The sequence below is a fragment of the Diorhabda carinulata genome, chromosome 3 (genome assembly GCF_026250575.1).
Source record: "Diorhabda carinulata isolate Delta chromosome 3, icDioCari1.1, whole genome shotgun sequence".
NCBI classification, from domain to species: Eukaryota; Metazoa; Arthropoda; class Insecta; order Coleoptera; family Chrysomelidae; genus Diorhabda; species Diorhabda carinulata.
Window position 1 is genome coordinate 16,319,856 of NC_079462.1, and position 12,190 is coordinate 16,332,045.

Below are 12,190 nucleotides of genomic sequence, written 5' to 3' on the forward strand. Positions count from 1 at the left end.
AAAAAATTATCTTCCCAATATACAATTTTGTCTAAAATCAGCTTTCTTTATTTTCACGTTAATAACATCATCTTCTGGGACGACAAAAATATCTTTTACGCCCCTCGTATATTTATTAGCGAACTCTCTCTGATATTAGCAAACTAATTAGTACCTACTCCAAACGATATTTTCATGAAAATCCACCATCACCGAGCAGGCGTTTACCTCCCAGCTATTAATCTAACATCTAGGTGATTAAATCCAAAGAAATTAATTATCAAAAGTAAATTACGTACAGCACTTCTAGCAAACGAAGACTTAAATACGTTCCGCTATTCGCTAAGTTAATGCGATTTTAAACTTAAGTAGCCACCCTCGCATCGATTGATATAAAATTTATAATTTACTTTTAAATGAAACACCCTATATATATTTAAAGTTTAAATCGTCTAAAAACGGCAGTTAAGGTGTTAAAAATAAAACAAGAGTAAAGTAAAAGGATTTTAAGATAATATAAAATATTTTCGAACGCTAAATTGATATACGGGGGAGATTTGTAAAGAAACGCTTATTTTTATATAGAATACGTGTTCTTGTATAAGTTCAGATTCGAAACGATCCTGTCTTAGATGGTAATTGTAAATTAAATTAACTTTTTCGTTATAATTATTAATCATACTTTAAATTCTTTGAGGCTGATGGATTTTTAGTTTAATAAATTTGATTGTCTGAGACGTAATCAACAATATCTAGCTTTGAGGCATACTGTATATCAAATACAAGGGTTTTAAAGATTTTACATACATTCTGGCAACGTTGAATAAAACTGACTTACCTTACTCTCGCAGACCTTGTGACAAACATACTTGCAAACTGAAAAAATAAAAAATTAATATTCACATGTTATTTAAATATTAATACCCTTCAAATTTCATATATAAACATACCGATTTGAATGATTTTGCACCTCACCAGAGTAGTGTATGCGTATTCTAATCTAGTAAATATTGAAATCGAAAAATTTCAATGTTTCTATTCTTATATTTTTACACTTTCATTTATTCTCCAAAATATTTACGAAAATTTAGTTTTTTTAGTTAATTGTCGTTAGGCAGGTAGTGGGGTTTACCCAGGTGTGAAAGTGACGTCTTAGTCGGCAGTGTCCGACTAGAAGTTGTTGTGTAAAACAATACTTGAACATTCTAAACCGTTCCGGGACCAATTGAAAACATTTCAATTTGTTCCAGCTCAATCCCAGCACATTATAAATTGTTCCAAAACATTTCTATACATTCTAAGTTGTTCCAGATCCTTCTAGGACATTCTTAATAATTCTTGAACATTATAAATTGTTCCAAGTGATTTTATGAAATTATAAATGGTTTGAAAGTTAATTTAAAACATAAATTGTTCTAAATACTTTCTGTATATTCTAAATTGTTCTAGTTCATTTTAGAAGATTCTAAATCGTACAAAACCATTTTAGAATATTCCAAAAGCTCTCAGGACAATTTTAAAACGTTATTAATGGTTCTAGACGATTTTATGAGAGTTCCATAATGTTCCGGAACAAATTTAAAAAATTATAATCTGTTCCTGACCAATAGCAACGTATTTTAAATTCTTCCAGAACATTTTTATACATTCTAAGTTGTTCCAAATGATCCTGAAACATTCCTAATAATTCCGAAACGGTTTTATGACATTATAAATTGTTCCAAGTGATTTTATGAAATTGTAAATGGTTTAAAAGTCAATTCATAAGATTATAAATTGTTCTAGTTAATTTCTGTACATTCTAGAATGTTCTAGTTCATTTTAGAACATTCTAAATCGTACAAAAATCATTTTAAAAGATTCTAAAAGCTTCCATGATAATTTTAAAACGTTATAATTCTAGACGATTTTATGAGAATTCCAAATTGTTCCGGAACAAATTTAAGACATTATAATCTGTTCCAGAACAATTGCAACGTATTTTAAATTCTTCTAGAACATTTTTATACATTCTAAGTTGTTCCTGGGGCCATCTCTGTATCAAATAAGATGTTTGACCGTTGAAAGACCCCCTGCATATTTGGGAGGGTATTGGTGTTTTATTACCGAAAGCAGTGGCGTACAAAGATTTTGAAAAATAGTTGTCTTACCTCTACAGCACGAACCTTCGTTGAGGATTGGTTGATGACAAAGATGACATGGTCTGGGTTTCCTGAAAGTTTTACATCTGAAAGCGTGACCTTGAGAAAGGCTACCACCATTTTCTTCGTTCTGAAAATAATGTAAAAGTGAATTGAAATTTCTAAGTTATTCCGGCAGAAAATCGACTATTTCGAGATTCAATATGGTCAAAAATAAATTTTATGACATTAGTTGGACCAAAAATTGGTTTTTCTACATTTGATTTGTTTAAAAATTGGCTCATCTAAGATTCCACGTTCTAATTTTGTAAAAATTGACTCTTATGCATTTAATGTGGTTTTTCTACGATTAAATTGATTTTTTTTGTCCCCAAGACATCTAAGATATCTACACCAATAATAATATGGTGAAAAATCGACTTTTTGGAGATATATTTATCAAAAATTGGTTATCTCAAACTTCAGTATGGAAAATTGGAATTCACAACGAAAATAGTGTCAAACACGATTTTTTTTTCATTTATTTTGGTCAATATTTGGAGTTTAGATAATTATATTGATCAAAAATTGGTTTCTCCAACAGAATCGATTCTAAAAAATACTGTTTTAAATCTGAAAGTTCATATTAACACGTAATAAACTATGAAAACAAAAAAAAAATACAATAATAATACACTTGAATCAAAAATTATCTATAATTTAACACTCTTCCGCATTCGAAACCATTTTTCTCAGTGCAACTATTGTTTTGTCGATCTTTAAGTTATCGAGAAAGTTATAAATTTTACTGTATGAATAGGACATATTAAATGATATTGAATTATTTTATTTTCTTTGAAACAAACCGATAGTCTCATTATCATGTATGAGCAATTATTTTTGCTTTATTATTGTTAACAACAATTATAAGTTCAATTACTGATTGTGTTTATCATAATTAAAAATAAACATCGATCTACAGTGTTGAAAATATGAGTTTAATCTCTAGTATTTCTATTGTTAGTTGAAGAATCAAAAAGGAATGTCAAAATAAAAAAAATAAAATCAATATAACGTACAAGCATTCGTTTGTAAGATTAAATTTCGAAAAACTATTTTTCTTATATATTGAATATCGAAATGTCAATTCGAAGTATCATCTGACTGTTTATCGGCCATCTTGAATTGTCGATATTGAGGTTGAATATTTATAATAAATAAAAACTATTAAATTATGACACTATGTGGTAACTAAACAAAATAAATAAAAGCCGATTGATACTGAATAACAAACGACTATTGTGTTTTCCTGAAAGCTTTATAGATAACGTCCATTTTATCATTTTATCTCGAAGCTTTTCTCTCAACAACATTAGTGTGGTATTGTAAAAACAGTCGACGTACATTATAATCATTATTGTAGAAGGATTTATTTTTGGTATTTTGGGATGAGGTTTATATCAAAGTTGAAAAGTTTAAGAGCTGCTTTTATAATTTTTTTTTAAAGTAATTACGTTTTGAAAATATATATATATATATATATATATATATATATATATATATATATATATATATATATATATATATATATATATATATATATATATATTGAGTAAAGTAAGTATGAGCCGATTGGAAATAGTAGAATGTGTTCAAGATTATCTCGCGGGTGATTCGGGTTCGAATCGCGGTGTGATTAAATTCTTTTATCATCTGTTAGCCTTATACAAGTTTTTCTTATTAAATAATTTTCAAATTATAATAAAACATCTTCTAATTAATGAAATTTTTCGTGTCAACTAAAAGTTTATTAAAAAAAAAATCCGATCCATGAATACATATAAAAACAGGACTAAATTAAAATAAATTGCTAACATCCTTAATCGGTTTATTAAGTTTATGAGCGTATCTCGATTGAGAGAAAAAAATGATTATATCATCTGTTTTGCCTTCACAAAAATTTTTTAATACCATCTTTAACAAATTAAGTGATCTTGTTTGACATTGGATAATTAATGGCAATGTATATACGATTCTTCTTTTAAAGATTTTTATCTTTCATACGCGTCGTATACATGTATTAAAATTGCTCATATCATTTCTAGTAGATTTTTTCAATAGTTATTTGTTTTTAAATCGAAGTCCTTCAACGTATAATTACAAATTTCTAATTTTAAATAAAAATTATGGTAGCGCCATCTGCATACTAGTAGCGGAACGTTAGATTGACTTGTACATTTTGTTGTTTGCTTTTTTATCTTCCATCATGAAAGTGATAAATAAACTATGTTTAAAAGTTTATTACCGTTACGTATTTCGAGAATAATAATATAATTTATGAAATACCTAGGCACAAAATAATTTTCTATCAACATAAATGATAATTTTTACGTTCTCTTTTATAATTATTACCATAAAAAAGTGATTTATGTATATTCGAAAAAGGTAAATTGAAATCATTTATTTAAAAATGTATCTAATCTAGAAATTTTGTTTTGAGTACGAAAACTTCACATTGTTCATACCATGTGAGTGAAAAAATCGGTAAAAGTATACAGGAAGGGTCTACAATGTGGAATGTATTCAAAAACCCATTTCCAATCCAAATTTTCACGTATTATAATTATGCATATAGTGTTTACTAAATTAGAAATATTAAGTATTACTTGATTTTTATTTATATTAAAGTTGAAAAATTTAAGTACTACTTTTACATGAATATTCTTTATTTTTACTAAAAGAAAAAATGGCGTAGTGGGTTATGTATAGGATTGAAATACGTACGGTTCTGGATCAAATACCATGGAGAACTTTTTTTTCTAATTATTTTTTTAACAATGTAATTAATAAAGAAATTTATTCCAAATTATAAACTCCCTTTAAATATACAGTGTGTTAACACTAATTATCGATTTATGGAATTTTTTTTACGCATTAATGTGTGAAATTAAATAAATTTAAATAAATATATGTGAATATCTATGATTTCTTTTCAATTCTAAATATTTTTTTCTTAATAATTTTCGAAATTTTCCAAAATAAAGGTACTTTACTCTTGAAGCGATATCATATTTTTTGATAAACCTCGTATACGACTACTAAATTTTCATATCTGATGGTTGTATTTTAGGTTTTAGATCATGTAGAATTTTTTATAAAGAATAACTTGTTTGTTTTCGAAAACTTGAAAATAAAAAAGTTACCTATACGAATTTATGTAAACACACTGTATATAATCTAATTCAATAAGAAGTTAATCATTACCGTTTTATAACTTATGTTTTTTACATTTTAGCGTTTCTTGTTCTTAATGAAGTAGAAAGTGAAAATATGCTTTAAAATATTTAATGAAAAATTTTCTACTCCAAATTTATTTATTCTAATACCTAGACGTTGAAAAACTAATATTCTCACATAAGTCAAACTTAATAACCGTCATTTGCCTCCCAAATTGAGCCTTCAAAAGTTTTTTTCGGCTTGGGCGTATCGAGGGACTTGAAATGCACGGTGATAAACCGTCGTTTTTATAAGATTTTTTTTAATGTCACGGTGGCTTTTAGCCACGCACGTTTTGAAATGTTCATTTAATTTCCAATGAATTATGTCTTTCTATATTTATTAGTCGGAGTCTATTTCATCCAAACTAATATGAAAAATATTTTGTCTAATAATGAAATCAACGTAAAATGTTTAATTAGTACTTAGGAAATTTAGTTTTTAGAAGTTGAGACAACTGACAATTCTGTCAACTGTCAATATTTAATTATAAATTTAATATCTGTGAAAGATTTGTCGAGAATATGATATAAAAAAGTTGTCTATCGATAATTTCATAATACGTTGATTGAAAATAATAAAACGAGAAGAAATCTTTAATCGATTTACTCCCCAACCGCTGGAAAAAATAATTACACGCTATTTGATTTTCTCGAACAATTGCAAACAATTTACATTGTAAATCAACTAGCGGAGAATGTAAATTTACTTAGATTTGAATTTCCAGTGGAAAGATTTCTACGAAATGTGGTTTTTTTATTCTAAACTGCATCACTTAAAGAATAATGGCGACGGTTGGTAATTAATACACCGTGGAACTACAAAACGAAGTTAATTCAGCAAACGAATTTCGATAAAACCTGCGACGTAAAATCTGAATGTATATGTTATCTGAAGTCACTAAATCTTATATTTAATATAGAGTAAGTTCGTCCCTGCCTTTTCTCCCAATACCAGATGCAAAAACACAAGGTCGAAGTTAGGCAAACATCAAAAATTCACGTTTACGATCTTCAAAAAATGTTTAAGAATCTGTGGTAATTTACACACAAAAAAAAATTTCATATATACACCCACATCTGTGTTTCTATGACAATTGAATATAATCTTATTCTAGAAGCAAACTGGGCGTTATTTTAGATGATGATAATATACTGATTTTATATGTATTAAATCATACATAAAGTATCTCATCATTAAAATTTCGAAAGGAATATTTTGAGAATGTCTATTCTATAACAACAATATCATTTCAATAGAAGTTCATATATATTTATTGAAACGATACTAGACTATTAATCTATAAAAAAGAAGAATTATAAGTGTGGTTAAGTACGTATATGTAATAATATATAAATCAAGTATCTGAAATAGTGTAAAAAAAGAAAGTTTGTATTGATTGATTTGTTAAAATCATATGAATACTATAGTATTTTTAAATTGATCTACTAAACAAGAAGTTAGAAAATATTTTCAATAAAAGTAGATGTATACGGAGACGATACTACCAATTACAATGTATAAAAAAGAAGAATTATAAATGATTCATCTACTTGTAGTGGTTAAATTATGGAGTGTAGAGAAGGAGGAACATCTCTTATGGACGGTACGTTTAAAATATGGTCTGAATTCTGTAGGGATAATACGTGGCGCTGATTGTACTATGGGATTGAGATCTGAAGTTAGACACTTACTATATCGAGACTAACGAGATTCTGTTTTGTTAATCGTTTCATTATTTTAATACTATTAATTTCATTATCACGGTGCATTATTTAAAGTATTACTATACAGTTATTTTCAAATCAGCGCGTAAAATTCAAGCGAATACCCTCTATAATCAGCGCCACCTATTTTCCCATCAAAAATCAGCTCACATTTTTTAACCCAGAGATGTTCCTCCTTCTCTACACTCCATAGGTTAAATATATTGTTGTATGTCTATGTTGTAGTATGTAAATCAAATAAAACCTTGTGACAAAGCTTAACTCGATCTGCTGGTGGTCGAATTAACCAATGATGACAGTAACTAATGGCATAATCGATTATAATATGTCTGGCAGAAAAGTCATTTGTCAAAAAATTACATTTATATCGGTGTATTATAACGACTAATATGTTTAAGTTCTTCGAATTTTACTATAAATTTTGATACAATCTAATAAATTAAAAAATAACTTTGTTAGAATTCATATTCCATTATTAAAATTTAAATTCTCACACAAGTTGTTTCGTAAACAAAAGTAATATTATTTGTCATTTTCACCCAGCAACATACAATGTTGCCAGTTGTCAACATATAAATAACTTATTATTTATCGTAAAGTAAATATAGTTATAAAGTTAATAAAATGTTATCTTTTATTTTCATTAATAAATCCTTTTAAGAATTATCTAATTAATGAACTAATTAGCTTTAAACTAATAAAATTTGTTGTTCATATTAGAAATTTTCGTATAAAATTTAAATTGAAAATACGTTGAATAGGGCATATGGTATATCTACAAAGAGTAGCAGGTATTAAGGGCCACGTGTGCCTCATTAGTCAGCGTTTTGTACTCCAAAAAGGCAGAAGGTAAATGTGCATTGTGTATTGTTGTTATTTGATGCTTGCTTACTTCGACCTTGTGTGTTTGCATCTGGTATTCGATGTGGGAGAAAAGACAGGGTTGTACTTAAACTAAAGTATAACAAATTTACATTAAATAATGTCAATTTATTAATTTTGTTTCGAGATTTACTCAATATGGCACTACACACGTATAATATACAAGGGTTGGTTGAAAAGCTTTCGATTATCAATATCAAATTTACGTAATTTATTTAAGCGATTAAAGGTCACTTATTTTTTTTTCAATAATATCAATAAGTTTCTTTAAAATTTTCCTTATCTTTTTAATGAATAAAATTTAATGAAAACATTGATTGTATATAAAATTGATAATTTTATTTAGCAACAGTTATAGAAAATACGTTGTTGCGTTCTAATGCAAATATGGTGTTCGTATTGAAAAATAAAATTGTTATTATAACCGGGGGGGCGTCCGGAATTGGTTTAGCCATATGTAAAGTCATGTTAAGGAAAGGTGTTCAGGTAAAAATTCATTTTTTTCAAGCGGAAATAAAATTTTTAATACTTATTTCAATTTAAAAGTCATGACATTATTTAATTCAATATACACAAAATAAAGTATAAAGATGTCATTTCCGTTGGTCGTTTCGTTGAAATTCAGAATATTTAGATGCCGATTTTTTCAATTTTTCATCTACAATCTTTCGATTACGTATTTTTTTTAGTTTTCTGTCCAATTTTCGCAAACTGGCTCCCATTTCCATAAAAGTCAATAGTTTTCTGACTTTGATCCACTTCAAAGTATTGGATTTACATAAAAGTCAACAGTTTTCTGACTTCATCCACTTTAAATTGTTGGATTTACATAAAAGTCAACAGTTTTTTTAATTCGATTCACTTTAAAGTGTTGGATTTAGATAAGAGTCAACAGTTTTCTGACATCTATCACCTTCAAAGTGTTTGATTTACATAAAAGTCAACAGTTTTTGGATTTCGATCCACTTCAAAGTGTTGGATTTACATAAAAGTCAACAGTTTTCTGACTTCGATCCACTTCAAAGTATTGGATTTACATAAAAGTCAACAGTTTTCTGACTTCATCCACTTTAAATTGTTGGATTTACAAAAAAGTCAACAGTTTTTTGAATTCGATCCACTTTAAAGTGTTGGATTTACATAAGAGTTAATAGTTTTCTGACATCTATCCACTTCAAAGTGTTTGATTTACATAAAAGTCAACAGTTTTTGGATTTCGATCCACTTCAAAGTGTTGGATTTACATAAAAGTCAACGGTTTTCTGACTTCCATCCACTTTAAAGTGTTTGATTTTCATGGAAGTCAACAGTTTCTTTGTCTTTTCATTTTCCAGGGCGTTTGTTTGGCAGATATTAATGTCGAACTTGGCGAAGAGGTTACACAAAATTTAAACATAGAATTCGGCGAAGGAAAAGTTATTTTCGTTAAAACTGATGTCGTGGATACAGAAAGTTTCGAAAGTACGTAAATCCATAATCAAATGCTTCCGAATTTGAAACATTTCAATATTTTTTTAGACGTTTTCAAAGTTACTCTCTCGAATTTTGGCAACATTGACGTTTTAATAAATAATGCCGGTATATTGAACGACAAAAATTGGTCTTTGGAAGTTGATATCAATCTGGTAAGTCACCTAAACATCAAAATCTTCTTCATATAAGATTATTTTTTAACAAATTGTAAATTTTTCGATAAATTCTAAATTCTTTCAACTTATTTTGTCCTACAAACCATCCCCCAATTGGTAAAACTTTCTGCGTCTTCTCCAGTTTATGGAGAAGACATTGAAACATATTCACAGCTGATTTCAGTCCTCAAGCACCGCATTTCATTAACCAATTGTCCAAAGAGAAAGTTCAAGACCAAAACCTAGATGCATGTACTTGACACGAGATTTAAAGTCGCAGAAGTGAATGACTTGTTGTACTGTAAAGTCTGAAGGCTGTACTGGGAAGAGCTTCCGCCCAGATACAGTACAGCCTGCAGATTACTTTGGATATAAGAAAAAATGTCTAAAAAACGCGTTCCTTTTGCAGAAAGGAACGTTGAACGGCATGATCTTAGGTTTGGATAAATACTTAAGATTGTATAAACAAGATGGAGAAGCTGTAATATTGAACACGTCTTCTATTTTTGGTACCATGTGCGTTCCTTTCGTCCCCGTGTACGCGTCTACTAAACACGCGGTGATGGGATTGACGCGTTGTTGGGGTCACCCTGTACATTATAACAGATCCAAAGTAAGGGTAGTCGCCGTTTGTCCTGGACTTACAGAAACGCGAATTTTATCTAAGGTATCGCAAGATATATCGTTGGATTTAGGTCTTGGTGAAGAATATGAAGTCGATGATGGTTTTAAGAAACTTAAAATACAAAGGTAAATTTGATTAATTTTGTTTCTTATTTTTGTTCATCGTGGTTTTTCAGTGCTGAATTTGTTGGTGAAGAAGCTGTTAAAGTTGTAGAAAAAGCGCCTAATGGTACGTTTTGGGTAATAGAAAATTCCGAACCGACTTACCAATATTTTTTTTCCGAAAAAAACGATTTTAAAAACTTCACTTTGGAATGATACATTTTTTGTTTAAACTTTTTTGCTAATGATTTATAACAGTTGATAGTATCATGTTCCAAACTGCATTAACTGCTCAAAGTTGTATTTTCCTATCATTTGGTTCATTACAGTACATAGTATTTAATTAAAAAAAATTTTTAATTATAAAAACTGCATTAATTACCCGAAATTGTGTTTTTTTGTTATTTGTTCCATTACAGTCCATAGTATCATCCTCCAAACAAACTTTCTAGTAAAAAATGACCTCTTATTGCCAATTGGTTTATTACAATCAATAGTATTATGTTCCAAACTGCATTAATTACCGGAAATTGTGTTTTTTTGTTATTTGGTCGATTATAGTCCATAATATAATTCTCCAAACAAAGTAATAGTCAGAAATGACCTCTTATTGCCAATTGGTTTATTACAGTCGATAGTATTATGTTTTAAACTGCATTAAGTACTCGAACGTGTGTTTTTTTTGTTATTTGGTTCATTATAATCCATAGTATCATGTCCAAACAAAGTTTTCAGTTGAAAATTATATTTGTTACGAATTGGTTTATTAAAGTCGATGATTTAATGTTCCAAATTGCATTAATTACCCGAACATGTGTTTTTTGTTATTTGGTTCATTATAATCTATAGTACTCGTATCATGTGCAAACAAAGTTTTCGGTTAAAAATTTTCTTTTATTACGAATTGGTTTATTACAGTCGATAATATTATGTTCCAAACCACATTAATTACCGGAAATTGTGTTTTTTTGTTATTTGGTCCATTACAGTCCATAGTATCATCCTCCAAACAAAGTTTTTAATCAAAAATTACCTTTTATTCTTAATGGTTCATTACAGTTGATAATATCATGTTCCAAACTACATTAACTGCTTAAAGTTGTAGTTTCTTGTCATTTGGTTCATTACAGTACATAGTATCCTGTCCAAAAAAAGAAATTATTATCAGAAATTACCTTTTATTGCTGATTGAATTATTATGTTCCAAACTGCGTTAAGTACCCGAAATTGTGTTTTTTTGTTATTTGGTTCATCATAGTCCATGGTATCATGCTCCACACAAAGTTTTCAGTTGAAAATTATCTTTTATTACGAATTGGTTTATTAAAATCAATAGTATTATGTTCCAAACCGCATTAATTTTTCTTGCGATGTCAATCTCATTGTGTATTTCGTATGTGGTATACAAAATCAAATAATTCTCTATTAACTTTTATGGAATTAAATTTTCTAAAACAAACATGGATGAAGCCTTGACTTTGAACTTTCTTTGTACGTCTTGTCTGCGGTTGATCCATTCTACTTTCTGTAATTTCTCTTCCGGCGAGCTTGAACGTTTCGTTATAATCGTGTAGGTGGGCAGTACCACATACCAATCCGCCAAAACGAGTATCGATACAGGGTGGACTTCAATTTTATGAAATATTTTTTATTTAAAGATCGAGATTTCTATTTTTGAAAACATACATACTTAAAAATCATACACACTTGCACGTCGTTGTTACCAAAACCAAAATTTCAATACACAAAGTTACTCGCGAGAGTGTGGATTGCACTTAGTTCTTTCGAGGACTTCGACGAAACGTTTAAAGAAGTAACGAATGAAAAATCCCAGAACACAATCAAATATTCA

The 12,190-nt window shown here is 28.5% G+C and overlaps 2 protein-coding genes and 1 long non-coding RNA gene across 15 annotated transcripts in view; 2 read left to right on the forward strand and 1 right to left on the reverse strand.

Moving 5' to 3' along the window:
- LOC130891374 (tensin-1) overlaps positions 1–12,190 on the reverse strand; it is a 115,464-nt gene that overhangs the window by 85,047 nt on the left and 18,227 nt on the right. For all 13 annotated transcript variants that reach the window (XM_057796056.1, XM_057796044.1, XM_057796064.1 and 10 more), the window contains exons 2-3: positions 2,130–2,250; positions 818–855 (exon numbers count right to left, since the gene is read on the reverse strand). In XM_057796056.1, the coding sequence (XP_057652039.1) occupies positions 818–855; positions 2,130–2,250 (159 nt within the window). The remainder of the gene's footprint in view (positions 1–817; positions 856–2,129; positions 2,251–12,190) is intronic.
- The window catches only part of LOC130891378 (uncharacterized), a 65,889-nt gene that overhangs the window by 16,034 nt on the left and 37,665 nt on the right, over positions 1–12,190 (forward strand). The window lies entirely within an intron of this gene.
- On the forward strand, positions 8,338–10,726 carry LOC130891377 (15-hydroxyprostaglandin dehydrogenase [NAD(+)]-like). The gene is made up of 5 exons (XM_057796073.1): positions 8,338–8,470; positions 9,319–9,445; positions 9,503–9,609; positions 10,022–10,362; positions 10,413–10,726. The coding sequence occupies exons 1-5, from the start codon at positions 8,372–8,374 to the stop codon at positions 10,552–10,554; spliced, it is 816 nt and encodes a 271-aa protein (XP_057652056.1). The 5' UTR covers positions 8,338–8,371; the 3' UTR covers positions 10,555–10,726.

Bases quoted from the DNA above. Each gene is read 5' to 3' on its own strand.
- LOC130891377 (XM_057796073.1), top strand. From the start codon at position 8,372: ATGGTGTTCGTATTGAAAAATAAAATTGTTATTATAACCGGGGGGGCG. The intron at 9,610-10,021 runs GTAAGTCACCTA...TTCCTTTTGCAG, and splicing joins TGGAAGTTGATATCAATCTG to AAAGGAACGTTGAACGGCAT. The intron at 10,363-10,412 runs GTAAATTTGATT...GTGGTTTTTCAG, and splicing joins AAGAAACTTAAAATACAAAG to TGCTGAATTTGTTGGTGAAG.